At 41.7% G+C, this 14,248-nt stretch overlaps 1 protein-coding gene across 1 annotated transcript; it reads right to left on the reverse strand.

Moving 5' to 3' along the window:
- Positions 1-10,135: 10,135 nt before the first annotated feature.
- Positions 10,136-13,941, reverse strand: bloc1s5 (biogenesis of lysosomal organelles complex-1, subunit 5, muted). Its single transcript, XM_031755546.2, has 5 exons — positions 13,714-13,941; positions 13,427-13,509; positions 12,714-12,843; positions 12,072-12,130; positions 10,136-11,916 (listed from the first exon to the last, which is right to left on the reverse strand). The coding sequence occupies exons 1-5, from the start codon at positions 13,730-13,732 to the stop codon at positions 11,746-11,748; spliced, it is 462 nt and encodes a 153-aa protein (XP_031611406.1). The 5' UTR covers positions 13,733-13,941; the 3' UTR covers positions 10,136-11,745.
- Between the last annotated feature and the right edge of the window lie 307 nt (positions 13,942-14,248).

The following is a 14,248-nucleotide window of genomic DNA, read 5'->3' on the forward strand; positions in this document are numbered from 1 at the left end:
TGACCTTACAGGGCTAGCTGTTTTCTCTCTTTTGGAAACTCCACACAGAAGCTGTGCACAGGTTGGATACTGACTGCAAATCACTGCTGCTTTCCAGAAAAAGAAACAATCACAGGGCAAAACTAACCAAAATCAAGAAGAGCCAAAAATGTCACTGCTAAAATGTCTTTGCTAAGATTTTGTTTTGTTTTGTTTTGACCGACAAAAGGATTTTTCAAGCAAATCTCATTAAAATGAATCTACATAAAAATGGCCACATAAGGTTTGAATTAAGATAAGTAATAGCAATAAAACAATACACAGGAGCTCATTTCACCTTAACAATAGCATGACGTGGAGCTGCACAGCTATCACAAAATGATATGATGACAGGTCTCTCTAAAAATGAGATTTTTAATCTCAATGAGATTTTTACCTGGATAAATAAAGGACTAATATAGAATCAAACCAACAAATTCATTCATTGAGAAAGCTCAAGAACACAGAGTGGACTACTGTAAGCATTGTCTTATGACCTGTTTTATCCAAAGCTTCAGACTGATTCAGACGGATTTTTAGCTCAATGGCAATGCTGCTCTGTTAGTGAACCGACCCACCACTTTCAGGTGAAATGGCACCTTTCCAATCAGTAATCACACAGACATTCATGGGGTTCATTATTAAAGGATACTTTGGCATGTGGACTGCAGAGGTCCAGAACTGTGTTTTTTTGTTTTTGACTGGTAGATGATCCAGTATATCACCTGAGCCACAGCAGTTTCTAATGTCTGGACGATTGGATGGGTTACTGTGAAATCTAAATGAATTCTAACAACTATGTTGATCCTTTAAAACTTTTATTTCTCTGAAGTTCTGGGTTACTGCACCAAAACAAATGTAATGCTTTCCAGCCTCAGCTACTTCATTTAGCAATTGTTAGGAAGACAACATGCTATGCTATTGTGGTGAGCCATACACAGCTAACCCTAACTGTTAACTATGACATCATAAGTAGTCTGATTAATCATATTTATTACGGCTCAGAATAGAGACACTGCATGTCTTTGTCCTCTCTTCCTCCCCTCACACCCAACCAGTTGAAGCAGATGGCCGCCCCTCCTTGAGAGTCTAGTTCTGCTAGAGGTTTTTCCAGTTAAAAGAGAGTTTTTCGTTCCCACTGTCACCAAAGCGCTTGCTCATAGGGGGTCATATGATTGTTGGGGTTTTCTTTGTATTAATGTAAGGTCTTTACCTTAAAATATTAAGCGCCTTGAATCAACTGTTGTTGTGTTGTTGGCAATATATAAATAAAACTGAATTGAATTGAATTGAATTGAATTGACTCTTTCCTCAAGTACATCCATTGAAAATTTGTCAGGACTTGTCCTTTTGTAGTCTTCTAAATATGAATTCTATATTAGAGAAACGATGGAGATCTAACTCTGGATACCTTATTGTAAAATCTGAATCTCTGCATGTGTGCACTGCACAGACACATGACCAGCATTCTTACTTTTTGTCAGATTTTGTCATTAAAATGCTTCAAAATCACCAGCACCGTAAACATGATCAGTCCCTACGCAGTTATGAAGGGAGGAGTTAGACGGAGTAAACCTAGACTAAACCTAACAAAAACTCGGCGTTTCCAATTCCATGTAAACCCTGCTAATTTTGCCCACACCGATCGCAATACAGTTGTAGCTTGGACTGTCGTTTTTTCCTAGCTTGGATTAATTTGAAAAAGTGTCTGAACTGATGAAAGAACCTACACAGCTCTGCACTTTGATGAATATTTATACCTGTCACATGAGGTGAGACATCGCAGGTGATGACGGGACCAAGCCCGACTAGGAGGCTGCCTTTTACAGACACTTCTTGGTTCACAGCCTTTCTGTAAAGGCCCCACTTCCTTCTGGTAAAGCCATCAGGATATACTGACCAGGGAGTGAGGGAGTTGAAGTGCAGCAGAGAAAAAAAGTAACAGAAGAGAGGAAGGAATATGAGAGAAGAGGAGAAAAGAGAATTGGGATTTATGGACATCCTAGACATCTTAGCGGTTCAGTTAGTCAGTCAGTGTGACCAACGATGCTTCCGGAAACCCGTTTTTGCGTGTTTTATGTCCAGTTAATCAATAATTCTCATTATCAAAATAATATTTTAGCATAAACAAAAACATACACATACATCCAAAGTGTCCTTGAGCAAGATACTGAATTACTACCAGCTCCATATGTGCTTTGTGGCTGGACCAAGTGTTTGAAGCAGAAAATGGAGCTTCCTTTGAAGGATCAGAAGAAAGCGACATATGATTTGATTCCAAGAGAAGAAAAGTGGTTGTTGTTACATGTGTGGTGTACGTAGGTATCAATGACAACTTACAAATCAAGAAGCTGCCAGGAAGGCTTAAAGTTACAGGGAAAGTAGACTGATACTTCAGCAGACAGTATTTCATATGAGACGAGCCATAAATGTCATCAATAACCAGAGAGGCTACAGTTTGCCTCAGCAAAAGCCGTATATAAAGACTGTCTGTGGTTTTATTCTCTTTGGACATGCTGCAAGACACTTTAAGAGCTCCCCTCCTTCATTGCATCAAGGTTTGTTTTTATTTTTCCCCACTTTAAAAAAAAATTACAGATGCTGTCACCCACTTACTTGTACTACTGCTTGCTCTCATGGAAAATGTAAAAGGGGCCCAGCCTTTGAGGTCAGGCTGTCATTGCCAGTGAGAGGTGGCCAAGTCACAAAACAGATGTTTACTGTTTTTCTAGAGATGATTTGTTCTCTGCTCAGTGTTGACTCAGGTCCAGCTATAACCTCGGTCACCTTAATAGAGTGCTGAGTTAGAGTGGGAAGACGGGGTCACAGTGGCTGAACCAGGTGATGATGTTACACTGTAAACGTGGGGCTGTATGCCCATAAACTCCATGGGAACTTTATGGAAGTTATGATTCTGACAGGTGAGCGGATTTGTCCATAATTCAAGTAAATGTGCAATAAAAATGATTGGATGAATCGCACGTAGGAAAGTTGTGTCTGCGCGCTCTTGGATGTGTCACCCTGCATAAGCAGTGAGTATGAATGACTTTTAGGAAGCCTTGGTGTATTTCTGCGTGTGTGTCAGCGCAGCATGTGCCTTGATGCGTCTGCAGAGGCAGTCATGGACCGGGTAAAGGTCCCTCCACAGAAGCCATTAAGCAGTGCGTCTGCTGGAATAATGTGTTTGACTTGGCTGTAGCAAAGCAGCAGGTGCTGGGAGGACCGGCTTGGAGCTCCTGCTCCCCTTCCTGCTTTGATCTACAGGCCAGGGACCAGTCTTCCCTTCTTGGTGACTTTCCCTTCCATCTTTTCTTTGTCTTCCTGTTTCTTCCCCTTTGTTCCTCCCTCTTCTGTGCCATTCTCGTTATCTCTGCCCTTGTTTGCTTTGTCTCTGTTGTAGGGATTAAATGTTACTCTTTAACCTTTATGTTTCCTTTCTCTAAGCCAGGTTTCTAGTTGCTAACAATTACATTTTTCAGATTTAGTAGGCAGAGCTCTCAACAGATGGTTGGTGCAACTGTCTCACCTTTAAAAGAAGTCGAGTTACATTAAAAAAAAGGCTTTTTTTTGTTCTTGATCAGAGTGACATGAGAAGTGTGATCTTGTGTCTCTTGTTTTATCTCTACATTCTAAAAATTAAGCTATGGCCAGCAGGCAGTAGCCCATGTTTAGTTTAATGTTACCAGCAACTCTAAACAACCACATATATGCAAGTGACTTCCTGGCGACTTTTATAAGTGCCAGGACACTTTGCATTGTAACTTTATGGTTGCTAAGGAAACCTAGATGTGCTACTTTTAGACCATAGATTGTAAAAGATGGACGTAGCTACTATGATGCCACACATTTGTTTTGGAGCCTTGAGTTTGGCATTCTGGTAAACATATGTGGAGTGTAAATTGCTATTAGCAGAATTATTATTGACAATTATTAATTAGCTTTGTTAGCATATAGTTAACGAGTGGATCCTGTCAAATCCTTAATTTTTGTCCACATATAATGTGATTTGCTCCTTTCACATCTCTTTTTATCTGACAACTGGTCACTAGTGGACATTCCACGTCTCAGTGATGTAGGTAACCCTTTAAGTATTTACTACTCTATTATATATCAGCCAGAAGGAGTGGTGTCCCATCACAAGGACAAGCAAGGCAAGCAGTGCCTCCCCAGCTACATCTAAACATAGACATGAACGTGGTCTCTCTTCTTTCACCTCAAACACTGTTTTGTTGTAAAGTTTCTTGCTTGTTTCACATCTAGCCTTTACATTAATGCTATCAGAAGATGTTTTGTGTGTCTGTGGCCTATTAGACTATATGGGTACATCACAGCTACCTGCTAATACATGCTAAGTGACATACAAATAAAAGCTGTGGCCTACCAGGCTGTTATGGGTGAAATGTGGAAAATAAGCTAGAGACAAAAAAAAACAGTTTTGGGTTTATTTGTTTTTTCGGTTTTTGTAATCTGGTTTCTTTTTTCAGCCATAAATATGAAGCTAACAACTTGCAAATTTTAGCTTCAAATTTAATGTGAAGATGAAAAATAACTATCTGCAAGGAAGCATTTTTTTTTAATTATTTTTTATCACACTTAATGTCCAACTACCCCTTTAAGGTAATGCCTACACTTCACCAAGAATGCTTGTGTTATAAAGCCAAACTTTCTTCCACTTGTGTATTTCTTCCTGGTTACTCTCTTACTGCGAGTCAAATAGTGCTAAATCCAGACTTTTTCTTATAATATATGACTAAACGTGTGTATTTGAATAAAAGACAGCACCACACTGAGCCATAACAAGGTGTCATGACACTTAAAGTTTAACACGGGCATGCAGGAGATGAGTCATAATTTCAGCTCTAGAGCTTCTTCCCCGTTTCTCTGTCTTTCTGTCCCAGCCTCAAGGTAAAGCCATTATGCTTGAAACGAAGAAGCACCAAAAGGTAGCCCACTTTGGAGGAACAGGGGAGGGAAACCATGAAAAGCAAAGCCCAGGGCTGTCTGGGGGCCTCGAGAAAGAGAGAGTTGCCTTTATTGAAGAAGCCCACTCCCATGCATTCTTCTGCCAAGAGCCCTGGCCTCCCTGGAGAAAGCCAGGATGAGAGGCTGAACTCATATACAGATGGGGGTTTGTGGGCTGGAGCTGCTCCAAACACACACTGACGCACAAAAAATAATGCACCTTGTTCCTCTGTCTCCTGCCTCACTCATTGTTCTGTCAGTCAGGATGGTTTTAATGCTGTGATCCACAGCGAGGAATCTCTATTTCCTGAATGGGCAACACACATGCAGGGTTTGTAAAGCAAAACTGATTGATTTATTGGTTTCGGAGGGCTGAGGTAGGTGGAATATTAGATCCTCCTTGGAGATCTCATTGTGGGTTAGTGAGAGCAAAAGCCCTGGTTTAAAAAACAACAACACAGGAGAGAATTTCCACTTTCTTGAGTCCAGTTTCACCAAACTCACAATGGGAGAAACGTTGCTGTTGTGAAATGTTTTCAGCTCGGGGAGCTTTGAAGGGGTTGAGAGTCTTGTGTATATTGGAAGAAAGGAGTAGTGCTCTGACATTCACAGATAATTTCAGTTTTCAAGTTGGGGTGTCTGTCATAACACTTTAAGGATATACTGGCACTGGAAAAAGCATCTAACAGCTTTAGTTCGTCCATTTCTCTCAGCGGTTTGACGCTACGCTGGCAATCCAGTTTGGCTGATCCGTAAAACTTGCGGTTGCAATCTGGAGACCACATGTTGTGTCTTTTCACTGAGAAAGGTTTCTGATTTCATGTACTATTTAAACTTTTACAGCTATATCAGGTTTTTTTTACTGTACGTCTATTAGTGATGAAAATGAAAACTCAGGCAAGCCTGGGGATATGGCTTAAGTTCACACAAAGACAGGAATGCAGTACACTGAGCACCGATACAGACTAACAACACATTATTTTCATTGTTTTTGTTTTACTGGTATATTTTTAGTGTTTCTGTTAGGCCAATCACTGCAGAGAACTCCACCCACTGCACCGGGGCCTTGAATCTTCTTTTATATTTCCCTTTCTGTTCCATAACTTATTTCCTTAAATCAATACCCAGACAATGAGTTATAAATTACCAATCAAGGACTGGGAGAAAAGGAGAAAACTGCGTTCTCATGCTCAGTGGGTTCGATTTAAATCATAACCTTTATTTCACAACGTCAAAACAGGAACATTTACGGGAGGAAAGATGTAAGTCTAGACTTGAATGAGCTGGCAATAGGTCAGCAATGGAGACAGGTGAACAGACGGAAACAGAATTACTTCAGATAGGGCCCACTAAATCTTCATTGTATTTTTAAAAGTGGGTATAGAAAGTGTTTTGATATTAATATTAAAGCATCTGACCACATATGTGAAAGCGATGAACCAGAAATGAATGAACTACTACAACGCTTTGCATGATTATTTTTATAGGATTTCTTTGGAACCATAGACTGTATATAAAAGATGGAAATGTTTGAAAAGCAAAGCCATTGTGGAACTATGGGAAAACAGCTTTCTGACTTTACCTCTCTAAATGTTTTCATGCAGAGTTTATGGGTTCAGTCATGGTTTGTGTCACGCTGGATAAAATATTAGGTTAACTCTTAACCCAAATTTAACATACACCATCCAAGTCCAGGTCTAGAAAGCTCCAGAGTGTGTCTGTTTGTGTAGTCCAAGAGAGATAAGATCAGGAAAATACCTGCTTGGTACAGAAAACAGGGAAAAGTCAAAGCCACTCAGGAGGTATGTTGTTGGCATTGAAGCCAGACATTCCTCAAAGGTTCAAGAATCCAGACGACAACAACCTTTGTTGCTGCTGGTAGCCACTGGTCGATGACAGCCCTCTCCCCGTCATCCCTGCCTATTGTTTGGCCAGTGATTGACTGAGGAAGGTGTTTGTTGTTGCTGGAGCCTTATCTGTGTTTCTTGGAGTTGGCAGGAACGCGAGGCTGCTGCGTTAGCACGGCTGTCTGATGAAACTGAACAGATGCAAAACATCATGTACAGTTCAGCTAATTAGATTCTCAAAAAATGGCCACGGTGAAAGTTTCTTTCAAAAAGAGAGAAAGCAGGCACGAGGCCGACTGTAAGAATGTGCATAGAAAACTGATTTCGCTCACTTTACAGAATGAAAACCAGCATATTGCAGTCTCTGCCTTCTCTGGAGAGCATGTCAGTGCTCGCTAATAAGGAGCACTGGCATTTTTATGGAAAGGTGAGGCATTTAATTTTCAAACCCTTTCTTTCCATTATTGCTTTTTTTTATGTCACCCAGTGCTCATTTTCTAGAGCTGCCAGGGCCTGAGACTATCCAGCATGCTTTGCAAAGTCCCCTCAGAGAAATATCAATTTCATAGAGCAGCTTTGAGAGCTCTCTCGCTCTTATTTAGCGATCCGCTGGGTGAACGTCTGCTACTGCCAAAGAATTCATATTATCACCTAAATTACCATTCACCCAAGACCCATCACCGACTCCCTGGAGTGTTGTTATGTTAGGATATTAACTTGGAAGCGCAGCGCTTTTGTTCATTGGCATTTTCATTTCGCACCCCTTAGTGACTGAATAACGGAGGCCCGTCATGTCGCACAAAAGAAAGAAAGTGAGCCCGCAGAGTCTGAAAATTCTCATAAGCTGTCATGAAAGCGAGGGCAACTTCCCTCGTCACTTTCTATTGTCCCAGCACAAAATATTGAAATTGTGCTCATGTCAGACCTGTTTTTTCCCTCAAATAAAATGAAAGCTGAAAGAAAGAAATTGCTTATTTGTACCAAGCGCTAAGCTTAGCTGAAGTTTACATTACATTCATTTTGTTCCAGAAAGAACAGTACATGAGAAAATGGGCATATAAGCTTCTAACCTGATTTTCTCTCACTGAAAAATCTATATGTGTTACAAATCAATTTGCAGAGCTTTAGTGAAAATCCACATATGCATTGTTAGCAGAAGCTCAAACACCGCTTACATATCCATCTAATCATGCTGTTTTTTAAAAATATATCTGCACATTTAGAGGTGAGTGTTCTTTTTTCTTTTTAGTGTTATTTAAAAGAAAAGAATATTGTACTCTACACTGATTAGTGTGTAATTACATCTTCCAACTAACCAATTCGTTCTCATCTTAATCCCCTAAGAAAAGGAGCAGGCATCGGTTTGTGGAAGCCACCATGTTGCCCGCCATCTTGAATACAGACGGTACGTTCCACCTAATCATGTTTTATGAATGTGGCTAGAGCAGGGGTGGGCAACTCCAGGCCTCGAGGGCCGGTGTCCCTGCAGGTTTTAGATGTGTCCTTGAACCCACACAGCTGATTTAAATGGCTAAATGACCTCCTCAACATGTCCTGAAGATTCTCCAGAGGCCTGGTAATCAACACACCTGAATCACATGATTAGTTCATTACCAGGCCTCTGGAGAACTTCAAGACATGTTGAGAAGGTAATTTATCCATTTAAATCAGCTGTGATGGATCAAGGACACATCTAAAACCTGCAGGGACACCGGCCCTCGTGGACTGGGATTGGGGACCCCTGGACTAGAGGCTAGAGGAGGCAAGTTTTAATTTGTGCCTGTACCTTCAGACTCAAAATATGAAGGAAGAATTTCCTTTCGCCTTAAAGTTTTGTTGTGTAGACTGATGGTGAGTTTGCAAAACAACTAAAGATTTGCTCCCTACATGCAACAGCACCACATCAGATTAGTCTAGACTCCTTGGATGTGACAGAGTTTGCCCTTCCCTGACATTGTGAGCTTTCTGTAGTGGCTGATTTACAAACACAGCAAGATCCTGAAAACTGATTCTTAGAGACATTTGCTTTTATTTGAGCCCATTTCTTAGTGAATCTCACTCCGTGTTATCTGAGCACGTCATCCCTGTGAAATATTCCGTTCTGTTCCAGCGGATGTTGGAAAGCTCTTTTTCAGACGCTGTATCAGATTGCATTCACCAGCACACCCTCTTCTCCGTCCCTTGCCCAAAGGAGCCCCATCTGGGTGCTGCTGTTTCCTTTACCATTTATGTTGGCACGGACAGCAGCACCACCATATCCAGAGAGCACTTCTCTGCCTGCAAAACAGGAAGAACGCACTGCTTTCAGATAGACACTGGAGACAGAAAACAAGCCAGCAACGATCCAGAGGCAGACAGAGGAGGATGGTAACGGGAGATTTTGAGCTGGTGCACAGCCAGTTTCTGCACTTGGCATCGTCTTACTGGATCACATGCCCTCGTCTGTGGACAATCTCTCCGTCCCAGCAACCTATGAGGTTGGGATACTTAATAGGCCAATGTTGTTTGTCGCATATCTTCTCCATGTAAAAAAACATCGAAGAATTCTGTTTGCCTTAGCCCTGAGCGTGAAATATAAGCTACTTATAGACACTGATCGATGGCAGTGACAAAGCAGTTACTTGGACAGGTGCTGAGGTTTCTGGCTGTACTTTGACTTAAAATCAAAAATTCCCATGAATGTCAAAGTCCGGTGTTATTGCAATCCTTTATTCGCAAACAGCTGCTGATCTAATTCCCAGACTGCTTCAAGTCCATTTCTTTTGGCAATGAGCATGTTTTTATTGACAGCAACAGCCTTTTAGCGCAATCAGGAAGGGACAGCGGAAAGTTACTGTACATTCACCTTTCAGCTTTCCCACACTGTCTCAGCCTTGTTAGCGGGCTGATATGTTCTGGGTGTGTGGGTTTGAACCAGCAAAGAGCAAATCCTGCAATGGACAACTGAGTGGTCAAACGTCTGACCTTAAATCTACACGAGCATCTTTGCAATCTGGGTTTAAATCCAGGCAGAACTGCTCTTTTTAACTAGTGGTATGATTATTGGCTGGAGTGTGAAGTTCAAATCCCAGATCCCATATATGGTATGACCAGACTCATGCGGTGCAGGACTTCAATTTTCACCATTGCATTTATCCTGAGTGAAAAAAGCATAGCCAGAAGAGTATGATGAGCTCCACCAGCACAAAGTGGTAACTGTCTGGTGTTACTACAGGCCTGGGTTCAAACACTGTCACTGCAAGGCCAACAGGACTTTTATAGGGCTGCAACCTATTTTTACATTCAAGTCAGTTTAAGAGACTACGTAGTTTTGTTGAATTAAGTTTATTTTTTAACCTGGCATTACACAACAATGATTAAAACTCATTACAGCAGGTGTAAATACCGAGGCTGTAAGTTCATGATCATAAACACCTCAGTGAAAAGGTAGCTCGCTGGCAGAGGTCGGCCATGTTCCCGTACTGTCACTCCTTGTCAGCTGATGATGGCTTGTCTCCACGTTGGACAGCTGCAGTACTGGGGCAGAGGGAAAGCATATGTTGGCATGCAGACATGCACAGAACAGAGCAGCGCTGGCCTTTTGCTCAAACATCTGGGACGTCTGTGCCCTCTGCGATCTATCGTGACGTGCCAACCACAGTGCCCTGCTCTGACTTGCACAGACTTGGGCAGAAAGCACAGAGAGGGTCCTTGCACAAGAGCAGTGGGGAAGGCTCTCTGCCAGCCCAATGCCAGAATGTCACTAGTCTGAGGAAGGTCTCGGCTTTTAAAAGTTCCTACAAAAACGCTGCGTTGCTGCAGTCGATGAGTGACCTGTTGTCCAAGCGCGCTTCCTCGTGGGATCATTAGACACGGCTATTCAGACGTCCGGTGTGTGTGCAGTTTGAAGGGAGTGCAGGCGTTTGAGGGGAGGTTCTGTTAAATATTTCTCCTGCTACGTTCTTTGAGATGAACTCTGTTCTCAGCCAAGCCAAGAATGTGCCACCCACCCATCCATTCACCTGTCCCAAAGTGTGCCACCGTGTGAGAAAACAAAACACTTCATTAAAAGCAGAGCATGTTGGTCACGGTCAAGACCAACAAAGTATTTTAGTTCTTTTCCAGTTAATATCACTACATTTACATGCTATTGTGCTCATAGGCTCAAATTTACACTTGTTAGGAACACTACACACAAAGCCTGACGACCATACAGGGCTACAGGGAGATTAAAGCCAGAAAATCCAGATTTGATTTAGAATTTCTTTGTTTTCACATAAGAATATTCGATTTGAGGTGGCAGGAGAAAGAAAAAGAAACAACATAAGCTGCTGCTGCATATCGGTTTCAGCAAAAAACTTTTATCGTGACAGTTTGTTGACTTGTAGCTAAAGTGAGAGGTCACATGTTCCAAACACAGCAGAGGTGGTGAGAGACGGTTTCTTCTTCACGCACACCTGCCCACAAGGGCTTCTCGAGCGTTTAACGACCTCGCTTTAAGTGCTCGGAACATCTCCCCGTGGTGCCAAACTCAAGGCTGCTTTCAACACGATGTTAATTTACCATCAGGACCCTTCAGGCAGACATCCATTAAAAACCTTAAAATGTTGAAAATTTCACAGCCAACGAACAATCAAATGACTGCTTGTTTAAAAACGACATATTCCAGGCTTTTTCTTTTCTTTTTTTACATGCTGTACATATTCCATGTGCTTGAGTTTGAGGGCCTGTGAAAACAACAAGTTGTTAATCACACTTTCATATTTCACGATTTGGAACTTGCTGAATTTAATGCTCTTTTGCTTCCAGCCATCAAGTACACAGAGCAAAGTCAGTAGTTTTGTTTAGTATGTGTAACACAGGCGTGCAGGACCGACTGTATTCACTGAATAAGAGAGGGCACATTGTGCACTCGCATCCTCACGCGAACATCAGCAGATCAGAGGGTAAACTTGGCCAGCTCCTTCTTCTTTTCGTTGTATTTAGTGCTGAGTTGTCCTACAGCCCGTGCGTGCTCTTCATCCACCTCCTCCTTTAATCTCTGCTGCTCCTTCAGGAACTCGGCCCAGTCTTCTTTCAGCTGCTCCATGTTCGCCTTCAGCTGGGTGCCCTGGCATGACACGAAGAAATCAAAAGAACTCAAGAAAATGATTTATTTAAATGTTAAAGTGAATCGAGCACTGTGCTGTATAAGGAGGGCAAATTCAAACTATCATAATTGCCTTTAAAGCAACTCTTTTAGAAGTTGCCTTGGTGTGTTTTTACCTGTTGGGCCTCTAGCTCCCTCTGCTGGACTCTCTCTGCCATGTGATTAGCAGCGTCCACTGTGGGACAAAACAAAACAAAACGAAGGTGCGAAAATATTATTTCCACACATGAGTCGGACTCTCCAAGATGCCTAGAAACTCAAGATCTTAGCAGCAATAAGTTCACAGTAAGCTACAGAACATCATGGATGGAATCAACTCAGATACAGCATCTGTCTGTACAATGGTGATAACAACTGAATGCTGGTTATGATGTTTGTTACAATGTTACTTCCTCCTCTGAGTGGTCATGGCAACAGCCAGAGGAGACATCATACAAACAAGCTTTTGCTGCTACACCTCGACTAGATTTTCTTATTTGTTGGATTTCCAAACATCTAATTTTTCATATTTTCCTCTATACACCTGGTTTTGTATTCATTCATCCACACATGTTGAAGCTGTAGAGTTTGTCTCCATGGATACGAATGAAGAGGTAACATAGAAACTAATGTGCTGCAGAAAAGTACAGAAAAAAATGAAAATACTTAACACATTAACACAAACGACTAAATTAAGTGAATGATTCATGAACTATGAAATAAGATTTAAGCAAAAACCAAAAAAAGTTTCATGTGTGGCTGTGGGTGGAGTAACTTACACCGTTTATTGATGTCAGACAGCTGATGTTTCATGTCCTCGAAATTTGCTGGCGGCATTTGCTCGTTCGTTTCCAGCACACTTTTATTGATGTTCTCCAGCAGACGGCTCTCCCTGTACCCCCGCTTTTCCTGAATGACAGCGCAACAAGTCAGCCTGTGCTCTAAACAGCAGGTTTTTTGCCACTAACTAAAATGAATGAATAAATAAATAAGGTCGCTGAGTGCAAATGTGACAGTTAAATGTGAATTCCTGTCTGCGACAGGACAGCGACAGATATGTGATTTTTGACCATTTATGACAATTATTTGCTGTAATATTGGAAACAAGTTGCAGGTAACTGCCAACTTAATCCCATTCAGTCACGGGCTGATAGCAGACTGACTGTCTTATGGCAACATTTACAGCAGGTGCTAGTGACAGAGTCGGTGTTTTTAACAATCTCAGCTAAGCTAATAAATAAGAATACATGTTAATGCAATACTGTATTTCTTTTGAATTTTTTTGGTTACTTGCAACTTGGTGCTGGTTCTCTGTCACAATGGTGTGAAAGGATAAAGCTGATATAAGTTATAATTGGGACTAGAACAAACCAGGCTACATTTTTAGGTTTTCAAGGGGTCGTTCAGAGAAGTTTGTGGCTGAGGGACTTTATGTCGCACACTTGTGAGTGACTCTATGCAGAGCAAACTCTGTCATGCTTTCACAGTGTACCTCAAACTCTCTCATAAAGTAGCGGATCTCTGCATTGATGACCGGTCTGTGGTCCAGCAGTCGTGACTGGATATCACCCACATCTGCAGGATGAGCACAGATTGGAATAAACACACTTCACACTAAACAGACACATTTAACAACCTGTGTTTTAAAAGGTATCTTCAGTCCCAGCACACTGACAGATCAGCCCCTCTGTCTGTGCTTTATGAGCTCAGCGGTGGTTTTAAATAAGTGCTTTAAAAAGCAGGGAGTGAAGCTGATTTTCTGATATGAGTTTAACTCACCTTTAGCTATCTTGTCCATTATTTTGAGCTCTCCTGTCAGAGTCCCTTTACCTTTTATCCCCTCCCCTTTGGGGCTGCTAGTTAGCTTAACCAACTGCTCTCCAAATGCTAAGCTAATTAACAGCAGAGGACGTAGTTAATATAGCAAAACTATTAGCTATTAAACCTTAAACCAACAACGATGCAAAATCCTAACACATATCACATGATTCAAAATACAAATGCTACTTCCGGGAATGCTTTGGACTGAACCAAAGAGGTGGGGAGGGGTGTTCATGATTTTTAAACGTGCATTTTATTTACATTCTGTGTGGGTTTGTTATAGTTTTGTTACTGTCACTTCCTACAACATATTTTTGACATTTATGTAGGTGTATGCACGAACCTAAGTTGGAGGACAATGACGTGCTGGTTGCTGTTTTCTCCGCAGGCTTGCATGAGTGGCTCTGGCTTGTATATGAGGCAGTGTCGTGTGTAGTGCCTGGTTGTGGACAGCAGATGTCAGTGTTACTCTGCGGTGGAGCAAAGCGGCTGT

This window comes from Oreochromis aureus, linkage group 9 (assembly GCF_013358895.1).
Source record: "Oreochromis aureus strain Israel breed Guangdong linkage group 9, ZZ_aureus, whole genome shotgun sequence".
Taxonomy (NCBI): Eukaryota; Metazoa; Chordata; class Actinopteri; order Cichliformes; family Cichlidae; genus Oreochromis; species Oreochromis aureus.

Excerpts from the sequence above, each read along its gene's own strand:
- bloc1s5 (XM_031755546.2), bottom strand. Across the intron at positions 12,844-13,426 it reads ACTTTATGAGAGAGTTTGAG|GAAAAGCGGGGGTACAGGGA; the intron begins GTACACTGTGAA and ends GCTGTCATTCAG. Across the intron at positions 11,917-12,071 it reads GGGAGCTAGAGGCCCAACAG|GGCACCCAGCTGAAGGCGAA; the intron begins GTAAAAACACAC and ends GTGTCATGCCAG.